The 18555-nt window shown below is 39.5% G+C and overlaps 1 protein-coding gene across 2 annotated transcripts in view; it reads right to left on the bottom strand.

Annotated features, from left to right (window-relative positions):
- Positions 1 to 18545, bottom strand: part of Pdp1 (PAR bZIP family member Pdp1) — a 158072-nt gene extending 139527 nt beyond the window's left edge. The window contains exon 1 of one of the 2 annotated variants that reach the window (XM_028318650.1): positions 18271 to 18545. In XM_028318650.1, coding sequence (XP_028174451.1) covers positions 18271 to 18370 — 100 coding nt within the window. In that variant the 5' untranslated portion in view covers positions 18371 to 18545. The remainder of the gene's footprint in view (positions 1 to 18270) is intronic. The other variant, XM_028318651.1, reaches the window with a different exon arrangement.
- Positions 18546 to 18555: the final 10 nt, after the last annotated feature.

The following is an 18555-nucleotide window of genomic DNA, read 5'->3' as shown; positions in this document are numbered from 1 at the left end:
ATCGGACGGATAAGATTAAATAATAATAAAATCGTTTTATGGTCAGTATACTTTGTAATTACTAAGCTGTTTCAGGAAATGTTTTGCTCGCTCATCGGGACCTCCCCGAATGAGAAACAGAGGGGCACTGTTAAATAAACTTTGCCCTGCCATTTATTTTTAATCTAAATATAACATTTATCGAGATTCAAGATAGAGTAAAAGTAGTACATATTTAAAAATTCAAAGGAAATAATATTCTAAAATGTACTCATAGGTAGGTTTGTGTTTGATAATAAATGCGTTGACCACTTAAGACAAAGTTGTTGCTATTGAAACTGATAAAATAGTTTACTCAACCCGATAACAGCTTAACTAAGTTGTCACGATTCGGTATTTAAGTATTTTCAGGTATTAAAATATCGTCACCGGTAGCCAAACACGACTATTGTTGTGTTGGTAGTTGTTAGCGTGCTACTTCAAGGAGCGGAGGCGAGAGCGCATGAATATGCAAGCGAGACCTCTAGCCCGGCCCGCGTCGGCGCGCTTGCGCGTGCGCAACGTGATCACAAATGCGACCCAAAACACCACGGGATAAGGCTGAAAGTATTCTGGTTTTTACATGAACTCTATCTAGGCCAATGCTGAAAACTGTCAATTTAGTATGATCTCAGAAAAAGTATCGTGTCAAGCAATAATGGTACGAGTATAAAACTTTTTTCTCGTGATTGGTCATCTCGCTATTTTAATGTTAGATAGATTATTTTTATATGAACAGTGTTGGGAGTTTTTTTATATTTAAAAATACAACGCTGTAATTCGGTCGAGCAGCGAAGTAGTTGGCATGGGCGGTGTTTACGCTGAAGTCGACAATAGCCGGAAGCGCGCGCGTCACTACTCGCGACCCTCGCGGTTAAAAATACTGGAAAACTCGCGGGATAACTTAACTGAGCGTCAGTGTAACCGAGGCTTAAGGCCGGGTAGCAGAGAAAATGGCGAAAATGAGGTTTTCATTTTTCATTTTTGAGGTACTAAACAGTAAAATTAAAGGCTAAGATTTTTATTGGACATAGTTGAGGATATTTTCTAGGGCTATTAACGGATGGAAACACGATTTGATGAAGTTGACTCGATAGAATAAATTCCCAAAGTTACCTCTATTCGTTTTCTAATTATGGTTTTATTTTTAAAATAAGCGATTTGAGATTCTAAATCTTTTACTAAACTTTAGTTCAGAAATAACTTGAGGGCTTTTAACGGATGGAATTTTTATATTGCGTCTTATTTAGTTACTATGTTAAAAAATGTGGAAAAAATCGTCCATGACGGCTTGGACAATCTCAATCAGTCGCGCGGTGGCGCTTACGGAGGACGGACGCGTGTCAGTTTTTTGGACGTGACAGTTCGCGATTTGTCAATATTTTTGACAATGATGACTTTGATGAGTCACAGTATAATAATATCAGTGTTACTGGAGAAAGCTAAAATATTTGATAATTAAGAATTATCAATTTTGTCTACCTATTGAAATTTAAATCGTTCGCATCCTTTTAAACGAAGACTCTACTCATGATACATAGTAAATTCCTTAAATATGAGACAAAACCAATGAGTTAAAATTACATATTAATAGTACCTACATACAATCGTCTTACACTTATTAGAAGAGCACACTGATACAAATAAATAATAAAAAATTAGGTCAGAGGGTCAAATATAGGGGCAGCTGCACGTCACTGAAAGACGATTCTGTTTACTCGGCATCTGGGCTGGAGAACATGAACCCTTGTTTACAGATGCAGATGTAAATGGAGTTATAACTGGACAAATTTTACATGAAATGTTTAACAGAAATCAGTTAAAAGACACATACATGGAATACCAATAAGGTTGCGGAGGGAAAGCTACCTATTATAAACTAGCGGCCGCCCGCGACTTCGTTCGCGTGGACCTCGTTTTACCCCCGTTAGATATCATGTTGATAGATGGCGTTTCACGGCTTCCCCCGAATGAATATTTACGAACGTCATACAGTAGTTTGTCCAGCGCTGTAGATTTTAACCAATGACGATAGGTAGAGTTCGCTTTTTAGACACGTCTTATTTATTTATTGAAATTTATTTGTCACATATCGTCATAAGTTAGCCTATATGTTAATCTGGGTTATAAACAATAATACTATAAAGTTTCAACAAAATCCGTACAGTAATTTTTGCGTGAAAGAGTAACAAACATCCAGACATCATGACATCCAGACATCCGAACTTTCGCCTTTATAATATTATAGTAGGATAGGATATTCACAATCCAAACTAATATTTACTATTTAGCATTTACTTACAGTAAATATATTAGTTTGGTTTTCACAATCGAACGGGTGCGAATCGACCCCTTTGAGAACTAGTAATCGCATACTACTAGTTCAAAAAAGAGTCGATTCGCACGCGATTTTAATACTTCTAATACATCCGGGCGAAACGCCTACTAAAAAAAAATTATTATTGAAAGGGGACGTTTCGCATATTCGTGCGAAGGAAAATCGTGCGAAACTACTACTAACCCAATAGGGGGTAATAGGATGTGTTGGTAAAATATGATCAGTTAAAAAAATAACACCTTATATAAAAACCGAAAAATTCTTATTCTTATATTATTCTAATTATGTAAGAGCATAATTATTAAAGTCGAAGTCAAACATTCTTTATTTGTGTGGACCTATATTAACGAGAGATTACAAGGCGTCAAATATTTCAAGAAAAAAATTAAAAACTATTATAAAGCTAAATTTTGCTCTCATGGAGCCTTTACCTACTCTGACAAATCAAGACTTAAAGAAGAAACTAATAATAAAACTATTTAACTGTCCTGCAATGAAAAGCTTGATCGGGTACAACACCTCAAGTTATTTTAGAACTTGATTTCATTAAGGGACTCTGAATATCAAATCGCTTAGGTATCTAAAGTCAAACGATTCTGAAATGTCAAGTGGTATAAAGTTGGGACTAATAAATAACCCATTAAGATAGTAGCGCCCTCCTGTCAATGACATACCTGGAACGATAGAGTATTGGACAACTAATAAAAATGCTTAGTCCTAAATGACTGACGGATATCGTAGAGACCTGAAAGTTGGAAGGTGTGTTCTTTGTATGACGTAGGCATCCGATTTTCCGAAATGGGGTCAAGAAATGAAGGGGGTGAAATAAGGGGGCAAAGTTTGTATGGGACAGTGATTATTTGGTTCAATCTACTTGAAATTTTGCTTAACAATTCCTTAATATTATAATTTATGACAAACGTGTAAAAGGGGTAGAAAGTTATTTTGGGAGTCTTACTGCTTTTGATTTAATTACTTTTTATTTTTACAAGTGTTTGAAAACTCCATGTCAGATTGCAATCAATGTCAAGTGAAATCTCAAATTGAAATGTCTCAATTTCAATGAGGAGGCTCTGCATTTATTCCTAGAATTCCCCTAACACCGTCAAATTACCCTTTCGAATTCAAGACAGTGCAGTTTCCCATCAAAATCTGCTTCGTAATGACTATAAACAAAGCTCAAAGTCAAACTCTAGCGACCTCTGCATAAACTCCCATGAGTGCTCAGAGCGGGTGCCTGCGGCAGGTAACCACGTGTGATGCTCATAGTGATTTTCAATACAGAGCCCCGTACATCCGTTATACATAAATTATGGAAAGAAAACACCCAGACCAATACAAAAAAATATGTATGCAATTTTAGTATGATATTTTTATTTATTAATAAACAAAAAGACTGAACAAAATTGATGCGTGTACTGATTAATGTAATTAACCACATGCAAAGTTTCGTGAATTGCAACAACTATAATTTATTATCCAAGCTCTAAATAATCGCTACTAAGAGTAACTGATCATAAAATGTTTTTCCAATCGCTCAAGCTCCCGAGGACCTAACGATAGGTCGGGTGACGTAATCTTGAAAATTCCGGAAGGTCGGGTGACGCCACGCCTCTTTGAACCGTGTTTACTTTGGCAGTTATATTTTATATTTATTCGATTCTAAAATATATTCCCAAAAATTCTGAAAGTTGTTTTAATTTGTATCACTTGGATATGATTTGTATTAGAAAGTGCTGTGAGTGTGACGCTTGAACGAAAGGAAGTCAACCTAACCTAACCAACTGGTATTTCTATACTGTGTAGCCGCGAGAGCTCTTTGGCGCGCTGTCTTCGGCGAAGTATTGCGCGCGCAGATTTTGACAGCGCGAAATACCTACTTTAGCAGAAATACCACGCCTTAAATAGAAAATCTGTTTCTAGTCGACTTTGGAAGACGAGTGAGTCACCATGTGACGCATCAACAGCTAATATTTTCCGCACCTCTAACTCAAGTCTCAACAACAATGTGCCTAGTGTCACCTATAACTTTTCAAAATATTGTATTAGCCTCTACGAAACTCATACACTAATACCTAAACAAAAAAACTTATACCAACAATTGAAGCCAATTGAAGCCCTGATTTTCCTTATTATTATGTATAAATTAAATTAAATTCTGTTAATGTGTGGTTTATTCTACACATAAAACATAATCACATTAATCACAATAGGTACTCGTACTTAAAGTTTATTAACTTTTATTCTTCTCTAGGTAGGTATATTAACTTTATGGACTTCTTAGACTGGAGTGTAAGCTTATGTGTTGGTTTTCCAAATAGGCTACTCGTTTTTCAAAAACATAAGTCTTAGTGATTATAATCCTTAACTTCGATTTTTTGGGAAATTAAATAAATTATCGTACTAGTGCCTATTAAAATGTCCAAATTATATGTGTTAATGTGTCACGACGATCTTAATGTTTCAATTTGAGAAGCTGCTGTATGTTAAAAGACTGGACTATATGCGCGGGCCCGGGCGAGCTGCGACCGGTTGAAATATCAAACATTTGCATACTCGCCTCCAAAGTAAATAGTTGCAAATAACTTTACATTCGCCACAATTTATGGGCTATCTTGAATTGTAATGTGTTTACCTAATTATTGCTACATTGCAAGCCTTTGCGAAGCTTTTCCAGAGGCAATTAATTACTAATAGGGCTTGACTTGGACATTTGGTAACTCGTATTGAATCCAACTGACCGTCGAAAGAAAGATGTCACACATTAAAATTTGATCATATCACCAGTAGGTAATGATTTAGTTTATTTCTACCAATGTACAAAGCAAACATACCTATAGGTAGATGAATAAACCTGTTATTGCTGTCCGTTTTGACCTAGCCAGGGAATTACGTGGGTTTGAGTCAAAAGGAAAAAGACACCTTTCATGCACGTCCGTGAATCAGCTGACGGGCGGCCTTGGTCCGCGGCGGAGCGCTCGCTCCCGGAGGGACTGTTGACGTTGTACTTATAGCTATTGACTCGCGCCTGGCTTGTTTAGATAGGTCGGCGTATAAGAATCACAAACGTACGAATAAACGCTCGCGGCTTTGATGCCAGGTGTTATGCGAACATGTGTGGTTAAGTCGTGAACGATAGGTGTGTAATATTTTATCCTTGTACGTCCAGTCATGACACAATCTCTGCAAACTTTGTGACCATCATTTTTTTCCTTTACCGTTCATTTCATTATTTCGTTTATGTTTCCGAATGTTACAAGTATTTTTAGGGAATCAGTAATCAGGTATACATACGAGTAGATATCGTCGTTGTAATACCTACTCGTATGTAGAGTAAAATAATTTCGAGACTTCATTGTTTTCCGATTATTCAAGTGTAATTATACGTAGGACAACAGAGAGTATACAATAGTTATCATTAACGTGAAATTTCACGGCAATTTAAATTTGCTTCTACAGAAGCAATCGTGTAGTGTGAAATGGAATTCCATGGTCGGGTCTGGAACTGGATCTAGGAAAACTTATAATCGCTTTGGGGATAAACCCTTTTTGGTCTTTGAGATTTTCCGAGCATTTTCCAAGTTTTTGCCGGCGGGGCAAACGTAAAGATTTACCTTCGGCGAAGAATCTGAGCCCGTGGGAATTCCGGGAACGCGGGATTCATCAGTGGGCTGACCGTCTTGCAAATTAAATTTCCCGGTTCGGTAAGAAAGCGCTCGGTAAATTGTTGCTCTAGGTTTTTAAGTCCATTTTGCTTGATTGAAATGTAATCACGACTCCATACCCTGGGGATCCCAGACTCCAAGATGAGGCATGGCAACATAGCGTCATCAGCTCCAATATGTTCATAGTGTAAGTAAATTAATAATTGTAAGCCTGTCATTGCGGTGTGTTAAAATAATGTATCTAAGAGAGAAAAGGTAAATGTAGCATTTTGGTTGTAGTCCTACACACATCAACAAGATGGCAAGGCAAACCGCGGCACAAACTGAGTGGTGTTGGTTATTCCGGAGCTCTCGATGTTTGCGTTGGCCGCTTGGAAGTTTAGACGCTTAGCAAATTGTGTTTGCGCGGAGGACGGCCTGCCCGGGCCCGGCGCGGGAAGCCTTCGAGGCGATCCCAGTTATGACACCAATTATATTCAACGCAAAGAGAAATCTAGTTTGTGATATTGTGGAATATTAAAACACGCAAAATGCTGTTAAACAAGACGTGCTGTTGCTTCCGGCGATTTCCTACAGAGTGAAAGTTGGAATAGGAACCATTTTCCTATTCCAACTTTCAATCTGTAACCATTTTCCAACAATTCAGGTTATCTGGACGTCTTTAGCCTGTATTTCATTACACGTAAAAAATATGAATCTTCTTGCCAGTTTTAAAAACGTTAAAACAGCATCATGTTTTATTTTTTTCCCGCATCGGATGACTACATTTAAATTATCCTTCACTAAGAAAGACTTAAAAAAACTCATACGAGGCCTGAGAATGCACGAATACAAGCAGTTGAAACCTGTTTCTCGTCAAAGGATTGTCTAATGTCTAAGATCTTTGTCTCCGCGCCGTGAGCATCTAATGGTACCAAAACATTGCTGCTCTAGATAAAAAAAAGACTCACAAAACTAAAATAAATTCTTCGCTAGGAAAATGTAGTGAAACGCTTTCACGAAATGAATGCTCGCAAACAATGGCCTCTCACTATGGGGCCCTCGAGAGTACCTTAGACTTAATTACACTTGGTGTTTCAGATGTCTTGAGGCGATTTATTTTTTTAATTCCAGAAATGTTAAATAAGCTGCTCAGTACTCGTATTTGCCGATAAATACTGAGATAAACCTAATCCCTCATCTTCATGTTCTATACACAGGTAGGTATTATGTTCTTATAAAAACGTCCGCCCTTTTTACAAATTACTTTTGTAACTATAATACCTATAAGATTTTAAACTTTCGCGTTATGAAAATAAAACTCTTGTACTATCTATACTAAATAGTGATTTTAAAAACTACATAGTTCGCAACTCTCCGGGATATTTGACCAAATTCCAATCTCGGCATTCTCAGCACTCAACCAGACAATTTCATGCGGCACTGATACTGAAACTGTGCGTGCAAGCAGTGATGAATTACGTCGCAGAGGAGGGCAGGTGAGGGGAGAGGGGGGCAGGTGCCGCGGCCTTGCGCACGCGCTCCTTGCGACAGTAAAATGACGCGGCGTGACGCGGACGACGTCACGTGGTGCCGAAGTGCCGCGAGCACTCGCATGTGCCCGGAATCATCCAGTTGACGGACTACACAGTAGAGATTTATTACTGGCTATTGCCACTGGGACCTGGACTGGCTCTGACGAAACTGGTAATATGGAACTGGGACATTTTAATGAATGAGTCATATAAAAGCACGTATTAACCAGTTATTTTGCTCTCCGAATCCGAGTCTCAGATCACTCTCGTGCTGGTAATTTTATTGAGACAACAATTTTATGTAAGTAGGTTTAAGCCTTGAAACTTCAATAACGTCATTGCACTTAGCATACTATTTGAATTTCAGTAGAAAATAGACACCTTAACTAATGGTGCAGTGTGGTCTGACTCTACTTAAATCCACAATGTAAAACATTGTCACCCACCTCTCCACTTCAATCTTGTCGCTGAATAAGCCTCTTAAGACAACAAAGATGTTTTCCGCGATAAGTTGCCGAGTTTAAAAGGATAACAGAAAAGTTTATTTCTAGAGAATGTGTTGAGGTGCAAGCATAAGTGTGGAAAACTTTCCTTTGTGTCTCTACTACTTTGTTTGTATTATATGCTGTTTACTTTGCCTTATAAACAAGTTTTGTGCACATTTTAAACATAATATCTGCCTCGAAGGTCTTTCATCTGTACGTGAGTGACCAAATACTTATCTTACAAATTCAATTTGACTATGGATTTTTTATTGATACTCTTATGAGAATGTTATATTTGTTAAGTATGGCTAAACGATTACCCACCACGAGGAGACTCTATCAAGCCGGAACGTTGACCAGAAATTAATAGTTTTTAATTCGTGATCTGAAGAACGAAATAGGTACATGCCCGCTTATGAAAATCGGAAATTTATTCTGAACTAGGTATTCCTAATCACGAGTTATGCGCCGCGGGATAATTCTCGAAAGTTGGATTAAATTATAAGAATACTCGAAGATTTATGCTTTTAAAAATAGGTGCCTTGCAACCTGCAATAATGCAAACGTTAACTTAGGCCCTGCATAAGCTCAATATTGATTTAAGTTTAATAATAATTGTGGAAAGTTTTATCTGAAAGTTTCAAGGGCAAGCGTGACCAACCTCAGATTAGGCGCTGTACGTACATATTAAACGCTCGGTTGACACGTTAGGTTGTTTGCTTTTGACGGAGCTCCAGAAGGCGTCGCGGCGACTGAATATTGTATGACGCAGGCGCTAGCTAACCTGGTGCCCGACACCCGCTCGTTGCGGGCCTGCACCGAGCTTCCAATATCCGGCGCCTTCAGCGCGCGATCAAAGCCATGGGTCGCCGGCGCAGCCACGCGGCGGCTCATAATTACTCGATTACAACTTTCCACTGTTACGACATTTTCTTGTATAAAACCTTATTTAACTTTGCAAGATTGATAAGAGGAAATTACGATATAAACCAGTTTACTGGGTGTTTCAGTATTGACACCTCTGTTTAAAGACTACCTGCGAACTGTACTGAACTATTTTAATATAATTTCTTGTACTTTTAAAAGTGCATTTCTTTCTGGGCCACCCTGTATATATTACAATGTGATTTTCAGAGTACTCGTAATACTTATGCATATTTTATAAAATAACTTTTAACAAACTAACTCATAAAATGGCTCTTATTGCTTCTTTTTGTAATGTGTTAATCGAAGACACAATGTTTTATGTTCCTTAAGATTGCTAATTATTATTTTATCAATAGGTTCTATTCCATTTATGCCACAACTCGATCTCTTAACTTCACACAATCTAATTATAATCTAAGGAAAGCAGGACCCGAACAAAATTCTCGAGCCATTTTCTAAAAATCAATTGTATTTGATTTGTCCGATTTTCAGCCACTCAAGTGGGGGTCCGCGACTTTTCCAATGCATCCTACCTACCTACCTCGATAGTAAACTATTGTGTACACTAAACTAACATAAGCAAGTTAAATAGCAAGAAACAGATGTTAATTAACGCCAACTGAAAGTATTATTTCAAATACAGTCAGTATTCCGACCGCAAATATTAATTGAACGCGCATTCAGACAGCAATGCGCTTGGGCAGATATTGTCTATCAAAATATTTTCATTTTCGCCTCAAAGAATCCGAATAGCTGGCAGGAGAGAGAACATTGGTCTATTTAAAGGAACGGGCAGAATCGTTTAAAAGCGTTTCGACCGAAACGAGGCCAGAACAGAGCATGGACGAGCGGAGCCGCAGGGCAGCGGCAGTCAAAGATTTATTTCCATCTCATACGAATGGTGAACGAACGCCATTTTATGTTCAGAAACCTGATAGCCTTAGTTACAAATTTACAATCAATCTCGAAACGAAAAATGTGTGTCGCTGCGTCTTGCTGCTGAGGTATGCAGGGCTTGCCGACTTTAAATAAAATAAATAGGTATTCTAACTATCTCAGCGCAGCGTGTAGGAACTAATAGAGCAACTAGGTAAGTGCGAGAAGAGAAGAGTTCTATTAATCAACGGAATATGTTTGGTTGTTTTCAATGAGTTACCAAATCGTTGAAGTGTCGCAAGGGTGTGTCCTCAGATCATAGAAGGGAATAGATGTGAAACGGGGGCGTGGCGCGTGTCTCCGCGATATGCCCAGAAACGAACATCGCCCGCGACGCCAGGTTAGTCGCGATTCAGTCGTACTGAGGAAATGTTCTCCGATATTGTTGGATAATGCGTCGTAACGTGCAATAACATAAGTGAAACGAAGAACTACAGGAACAATGAAGTCATTTACCACATGTAAGTATTGCAAATCCATTGGTATTTTGCTTATAAATAAAAAAAACAAAACATTTTTACGAACGAATTCAGTGCCGTGACATTTACTGCGATATCGAAATTAGTGGTGATAAAAATTCAAACACGTTGTACATTGACGATTTAGTTAGCAACCACTTTATGTCATGCGTAACTACTGCGCAATGTATTTTATTTCTTCCGATATCCACTGACGCGTGAAAATACACAGTACGGCCGCATGTGCCGGTCGTAACATAGTGCAGGGCTCGTGTTCTAATACGGTTTCCTATTATCGATAAATAGAAGTAAATTATTATTTTCTATTTTCTAATTTTGAATGAAAAAATCATGAGTTGCTTGCGATTTTTAAGTTTTTACAAAAACAATAACAATAGTAGAAGGGATTAGTAACTGTCAACTATGTAATTACTATAAGAGCTAGTTGAAAGCCTAATATAGGCATTATTTTTGATAAACATAGGCGGTACGAATTTCGCCATAATTAAAAAGTTAATGCGCGATAGTAGTTAATAATAATTACAGTGATCCTGTTATTATTATTAAAGTAAATAATAATATATTACCAATATTGTAAATACTGGTAAAAATCGCAAGTACCTACTTAACCCATGACTTTTCATACAAACTTTGTCAGTCTATAACTTCTATACTCCATCGATAACGACATTGAGCTTTGGTTGGGGTAAATTAATATAAGGTAACTTCATTTAGTCCCAATAATTGATTCTGAGTTTTTCGTCCATACAAAATGGAACTGACTCCTTTATGCAAAAATCGTTAAAGAACATAATAATAACGTATAATAATAAAAAGGTTTTCATACAAGCATTTTTTAAACCAATTTCGAGCCTTGCCCCCAGGATTTAAAGTATCGATATCTTATCGACTCCATTTTATCTTTCTTCTCTCTAATTGCTTTTTTCAAAGTGTGCGTCACGTCACGCGGCCATTGATTGGCCATAAGGCACGCCTTCTGGCCAATCACAGCACTTTTAAGCCGGTTGCACATGTTGTCGTAGACTCTCAGTCGCTTTGTTTTTACACAGTTGAATGTGTGTGTGGGAGCTGTGGTGGGGGAAATGTGGGGACACTGGTTCTCGTTGTAGTTACGCGCGACTTCATATCTATTCTCTTTCTATGATCTGAGGTGTGTCGCAATGCACGGGCCGACTGCATTGTCCGGTGCGCTCGTCATTACACGGATGCAATTTGCTAAATGACGGCGTAAACAGAGGGCTTACTCTACAAAATTATTACCATGTCTGCTCTAAGTAACTGTCTCGTTCCCTCGTACCAGCATTACAGAGTGTGAGAGAGTCACATAGAGTTGAATATGTAGAAACAATTTGCGCAGCAGCGTCCGAACTCATGAGCGACTTCCGCTGTTATTGTTGTGTTCAGTGTAACGCTTGTTATTTTCATTGGCCAATTAATCTACGAGTACACCTATCCAATGAATATAAAAAAAATACTGAGTAGATAATCAAACTAGATGATTTGACACAATTTAGATTGCGTGATTAAAAAAAGCGTAACGCCGTCTTTGAAGATTGAGATTAAATCTTGGGCTGTTTCACTCGATCAAAGAAGCTTGTTGAAAATGAGGCTTGATGAGAAATAAAATTACGATAAAGTTTACCACCTTATTTTTCCGACATACCTAGTTGAAATCTTATATATTACCTATGATAGGTACACTTATAAACTTCGAGTAGGTAAACCAGAACCAGTGCTTACAGGAACACCGTGGAAGTTGCAAATTGAAGCTACTAATAACCTATGTTCACCAAACATGGTTTTTAGTATTCAATAAGTTCTCCAACTCTGCGGCGGACATTTCCAGCGCCGGGTGCAACTACAGGACACGTCCCGCGCAGACCCTCGCAGCCCATCAACAACAGGCAACACATCTGACTAACTAACTTCTGGGCTAACGAGTGGGCTGTTACAAACCTACTTTCAGACGTGTGCGGATGTGGCACCATCGACTAAGAAATCACCCTTCGATTGGAGTCGACTCGATCGACGAAGAAACTAACACAAGTTGATTTCTTCACCAATTCATATGAGAAAACAAAAAAGACCTTACGGTTGAGGAGATCCAAGTTTCTTCCATTTTAGCGTCCTCGGAAGCGTTACGTTTAAATGCCATTAACTGCTTGAATGTGTGTCTTAAGTGCTGATGGCATCAATCAATCATTAGAGTAATCGGTTCAAAGAGCAATCATACATTGATTGCGTTTGCGCTTTTGGCTCAGCACTGATAATTTAATATAATGTCATTATTATTAAACCCTGCAACGCTTGGCTGTTATCTATGCAGTACTATATTGTTTATAAGTACTTAAATGTTATTCTGAACTTTGTTATGTCTTGTTTGAATATTGTAATTGGTAATACCGTTCTATTCCTGAATAAATAAATAAATAAATTGATCCAAATCCTATCAGGCCGCTGCTCCTCAGGCGGGCCTGCTCGGGAGCCGGTTTGAAGCGCCTGCACTGGCCGCCATCTGCTCGTCGGGATAAACGGATCAATCAAGTCTTATTGTCGCCTGAGCTCGATTAAGCCAACTTTTATTGAAACGGTAAACTAGGCCTTTTAATCTTATTCTTAGTTCGAACACATGGTTTGGGTTCTGTTTTCATAACTCCTTGAAATCTGGTTACGAAGCACCTTTAGAAACTATAAGTAGTATAATGTGATTTGTATAGCTTCATAGCATTGGATGTAAATCTTTCACTAATTTGCATTTTCTCAAGTGCTATTGGCAAGTGGAAGGCTTTGGTGTTGGAATTAAAAGAAAATTAAATTGATAGTTACAAAGGCAATACTAATAGTATTCATATTATCTTGTATCTTATTAGCTGTTGTCTGCAAGCCGTGACGTATTTTGACCTGGTCATGAATTCATTAGCTTGTATTGATGATTCCAACACCATATAATCGGCGCAGGCGCCGGTTCGCACGAGGCCGTCGCCGCTTCATATTCCTCAGACATTACCCAGAAGAGCGGAAGGCGTGAAAAATGCTCGAGATAATTGATTCTCCACAGTCTGCGTGCGCGCCTTGCTCGACACTCGTGCGCATGTCGCCGTATCTATCAGTATTACGTTAGTTTCGTAACAAAACGACTCATTGATCATTTAACACCTGTAGATGTCTGATCATTTTATCAATAACAGAATTTCTTTGATACCAAATAAATATTTTTTCTTTCTTTCTTTCAAGATTTTCAGTTTCAATTTTCAGGGTGTAATAAATGTATTTTGAATGTAGGACATTTATTAATCAGACACTCAGTGATGATATAAAAAAGCATTTCAAATCAGCTTGAAATCATAATCATCTATGAACTCTACTAATGAGTTACACACTAAACTTTCTTATAATACCAACAATCAATCCAAAACAACTAAAAATACCCTCAAGGTGAAGCGCCGCGGTATCTTCGGAACAAGTAAAAAATACCTAACTAATATTCCCAAGGTTACCTCGCCGGAGCCGCCGTTGACAAGGCGGCTGTGGTGCGGAGCCGTGCGCCTCGCAGCAGGACTCGTGCAAGTCTGGAGGACCGCTGCGTCAATTTCCGGAATGGACACATTTCACCGAAATTCAGTATTCCGGAATATAATCTTCATAGTTTGAAGAGAGAGTCGGAAACTGCAGAAGTGGAATATAAGAGTGCATATTTGAAGTTATTAAAAAATCTGGCATTCAATGAAAAGCAAATGAAAAGTTTATAAAAAACTTGATAGGTAGGTACATACTCTGATGAAGTACAAATAGTAAATTAGATTTGTAGTTTATATCCTACACATCTTCAGCTTCTGATTTAATAAGGAATAAGAACGTAAACAATGGCATAGTTACTGAGAAATATCGCGGCACAAAGCCTTTGGCCGCTACCAATCGATTCACAAAAATCAACTCTCGGAACGATTACTGAAACAGTAGGCCTAACCGACCGTTAGAGTAATAACCGAGGAACAATCCACCATTAGTTAGACAATAAAACCTTCGACTAAATGTTTGGTGTTGCATTAAATGGTTTTAATAATTAAAAACCGATCGAATGGAATAAAAGTGACTTTGAATTCACCTATGAAATAATGTATTGCTGCAACAGGAACAGAATTTAAACTGACTTATGATGACCTTGACTATACCCATGTGTTCGATTACCTCCGCTGTTTGTTTGTGCACTGCAGATGTCCCATATTTGAGAGGAGCATCAAATGCGGCGCTGAATGAGGAAAGTTGCGGCGACTGAATGGCTCATTCTGCCGCAGGCGATTGATGTTAAATTGAGCATCGCCCTCGCCCCGTGCCAGCGACCAGCGACGCTGCCAGCGCGGGGGAATGTGCCGCCGTCCAATATGCAGCTCGACTGATCTTTCTCGATTGGGTTTCCAATAAATTCCAATTCCATAACCAAGGCAAATTCACCACGACCAATTAATAATATAATTGTAATTCGATAATTAAATCACCATTCTTGATAAAACTTTCTTCTAGAAGAGTACCCACGTGTGTACCTAAATACCTCAAGTGTCTCCATTACCTTCGTCATGATGATCCGCTACCTGAATACCTAATTGGCAATCGAAATTCAAGCCACGAGCTTGTGTGGTATTTAATCATTGGGCCAATGCCTTTGCTGGCAACTGCTTTTGTGCATCTTGAATGTGCCATGATTGATAGACAGATCATTCACTTCAGTAGATTAACTATTCCATTTCTCTCAGTATCAATGTAACACGTTAATAGCTCATTTGTAAAGGTCGTCAAGAATCTATTCATAAGTAATTTGGAATAAGATCTAATAGAATTTTCTAGCTACCAGTATACCATAATTATCTATGCAGACAGCAACAATCTCAACCGCCAAAACTTCACCTGCTATCACATTCTTTCTCGACACAATTACTAATCATAAGTCACTGTTATCAACCGTCGTGACAATCAATAAGGCTCCCGTGATAACGGCAGATAATTATTTAGTACACAAGGCAACTGATTACGCTGCGACGGGCCCACCATAATGTAATTTTCTATTCAAAATACAATGCAGCTATAAGTAGCTAATATATTCAGCACTGCTTCTCATTTTCATAAATCTACATTAAAAACCCTCTGCGTGACACCCGTGACACCAAAAATTCGGAACGTCGCGTTGAAGTAAAAATAGGCAGATTTTAAAATGCCCTCGGCAATAGCGCGGTGAATCGGTTTTGATCTTCCATCAAATCAGGGCGCATGAACTTTTGCGGATGCGAAATGTTTGTGTTGCCAATCGGTTTGACAAAAAATAACAAAGGCTGTTTATTGGGTTTCGACTCGGGACTACGCCAAGTCTCGGGGTCGATGAACCGAAGGAGAATTGCAACGATTCCAATTTGAAGCACGTATGTTGCTGCTCCTCGTGCCCCAAGGAATCCATAATTACCTATATATTTTTCTCGTAATACGTAAAAGTACGATGACAAAATTACGCATCAAAACTCATAATCTAATCATTTGTAAAAATGTTATCAGCGCCTGTTTACACATTTTATTGGACCAAACATCGCAGAAGAATACTATGAAGAATGAAGTCGTCAAGGCGCCAAGAAATAAACCACATATATTAGGACTCAATTTAAGCTTAATGATAAGTAATTTGTTGATTTGTATGAGAAACTTACTGAAGCAATAGACATAAGAACGAAAGCATGAAATAACAAATCAAACGCTGTTTTACAAAATAGCGACTGTTAGCAAAGTTAACTACACACTCAGCAGGCTACTGAAGTAGCGTATCGTGTAGCTAATAAATCGCCGGAGCGAGTTCACCGCGGAGTCGCGGAGCCGGACAGCTCCCAGAAGCAAGTCTGAGTTGCGGCCATAAGTTTCTGCGCGGTCCGCTTTGTCCATTCGCCTTCATGACCACAATGTGCTAGGAGGACGGCAAGTGACTCGTTTGACTCAACAAGAACAATATAATATCGGATGAATGAAGAGCCAGGTTACCGCTAACCTTCAAAGGACTGGCCTCGAATTCCCGAAGACAGTTTACCCCGCCCGGGGTACTCGTCGTGTACGTAGGTAGGAAACTGTTTTTGATTGCATAGCAAGGCTTATTTAAAAATTATCGATACCATTGTTGCACATTCATACTAATAACCAATTGATGTAACTCAGATGAAGACGACTGAACCGAATCATGGGTTTCAAGGCTCTAACAACCCACACATGCCCAAGTTACCAACTTACATCCAATGCGTTGTTTGGGAAAACAATAAGTGGTGCAGTAAGTGTACGCCTTTGAACTAACCCTTCCTTACTAACGAACAATCGGCGAGAAGTCCACTCGATCATTATTACGAGCTTCGATATCATAAAATCAGTCGGATATTTTAAAACGTAATTCGAGAAAAATAAACGTGCCAGCGGAGAGATAAAAATGTGAAATGATTACATTAGCTACCTCTGCTTTCATTAATGTCTCTCGGGAGCCGAATTTGTTTTTTATTTCGATACCCTCCTCAAAGCCAAATAATATTATCCGCAAATTATCTATAGGATCTGCAGAATACATTTTTCTTTTCCGTCTATCTACAAGTATTTATGTTCCAATCATGCTGTTTGATTCAAGCTATCTGTGCCTACTACTTTAACTTTGTTTATATTTTTGTGAGTTCTAAAATATTCAACGAGTTACACTAAGTTCTTTACAAAACTATCGTACCTATTTGCACAATGATGTTTTGACCTCCAGTGTCTCGTCTTCAAATTGACGCAATAAGTATAAAAAAACTGATACCGCAGAGTCTAGAGTCGCGTTAAAAGACATTATTGTTGTAATATTAATATGTAGATACGTCATTAGTGTAACTATGTTTACTTTTCAATACAAGAAAAATATGTTGTTAGGTAGGTGGTTGGGAAGCGTGTTGTGTTCCTATTCGAGGACGGATGAAACTGAATGCAACTGTGGAGTTCCGGCTGCAGGCGCTGCTCGTGCGCTTCGACGCACCACGGGGCAAAGGTTTGTTGAAATTTTCCTGCCAATCAATTCGTTCGTCGTTAACGCGCAACAAACAACAATAGTTGTTGACAGCAATTGCCGCACCTAATTGCGATTTTGCACATTAACATTGACTTGACACTTATCAAATGTATAAGACGTTACCAAAATTACGAAATACAATCAGGCAGTATCAGCGCAGACTCGAGTTTAGTAGGTTAGTGGAGCTGCTTCAGATAAACATTATTCAATTATTTGCTTGTTCTTTGGATCTCACAACGGACGCGTATTCGACGTTGTTAATTGAATTATGGACAAAACATTAGGTTCTAACCCGAACAATCATTATTCGCCTAAAGTAGGTAATGTACGACCGGTTTAAGCCGCTCATTCACGTTAACGAGAGTAAAATCGCAGGGGTTGGATTACGGAAGTGTCCATTGAGCCCCGGTGTCTTTCTTAAACCCCAAGAGGTTTCAGCATCAGGCCTGAGGTCACCCATATCGATCCGCGATGGCTGGAGACCGCACCGTGTCCGATCGCCTCTCAGGTCTCAGCCGAGTCATTTTCATCAGAATCTCTAAAGATAGCTTCCGCTTTCGTTAAGAATATACGCATACGTGTATAGTACAGATTTCGGGAAGGGGCTACCGGCGGCGGGTCGATCGAAGCCGCAGCTTCAATGCGGCAAAGTGATCGGCCCGCAGCGCGCCCGCTGCCGGCTGAGCGGGCACGCCGGGCGGGCGCGCGGGCTCGTGCTGCGCGCGCGGCGTGCCCGCTGACCTAGTGCCGGCGCGCGCCCGAGCGCGTGACCGCCGCACGCGCTAGCACTATATCGGTCGCGGTGCGCGCCACACCGAACCCTCGAACTCGCCAAGTATCAACCTGACACTCACCGTTTCCGTTTATGAGGGGGTAGTCGTCGTCGTGTCGGCCTATGTACGTCTTCAGCGGCGTATCCGTGAGGGAGGGCGACGACCTGTCCCTGTCACTCATAATAGTCACTTGCAACACTCGGGAGAGACTCGATACAACACAGGGGACGGGAGACGCGCCGGCCCCGCACACACCACGACCTCCGGCCCGCGGCTCGCGCGGCGAATAAATAATGGAACACTGGCGGCCGCAGTCGCTCGCTGCGGCTCTCGTCTCCCGCCCTCGCCCGTCTCGCGCCGCAATCA

Source organism: Ostrinia furnacalis, unplaced genomic scaffold (assembly GCF_004193835.3).
Source record: "Ostrinia furnacalis isolate ACB-3 unplaced genomic scaffold, ASM419383v2 OfSCF6946, whole genome shotgun sequence".
Lineage (NCBI taxonomy): Eukaryota > Metazoa > Arthropoda > Insecta > Lepidoptera > Crambidae > Ostrinia > Ostrinia furnacalis.
The sequence above is the reverse complement of the archived record's forward strand: the minus strand, read 5'-3'. Positions and strand labels throughout refer to the sequence as shown.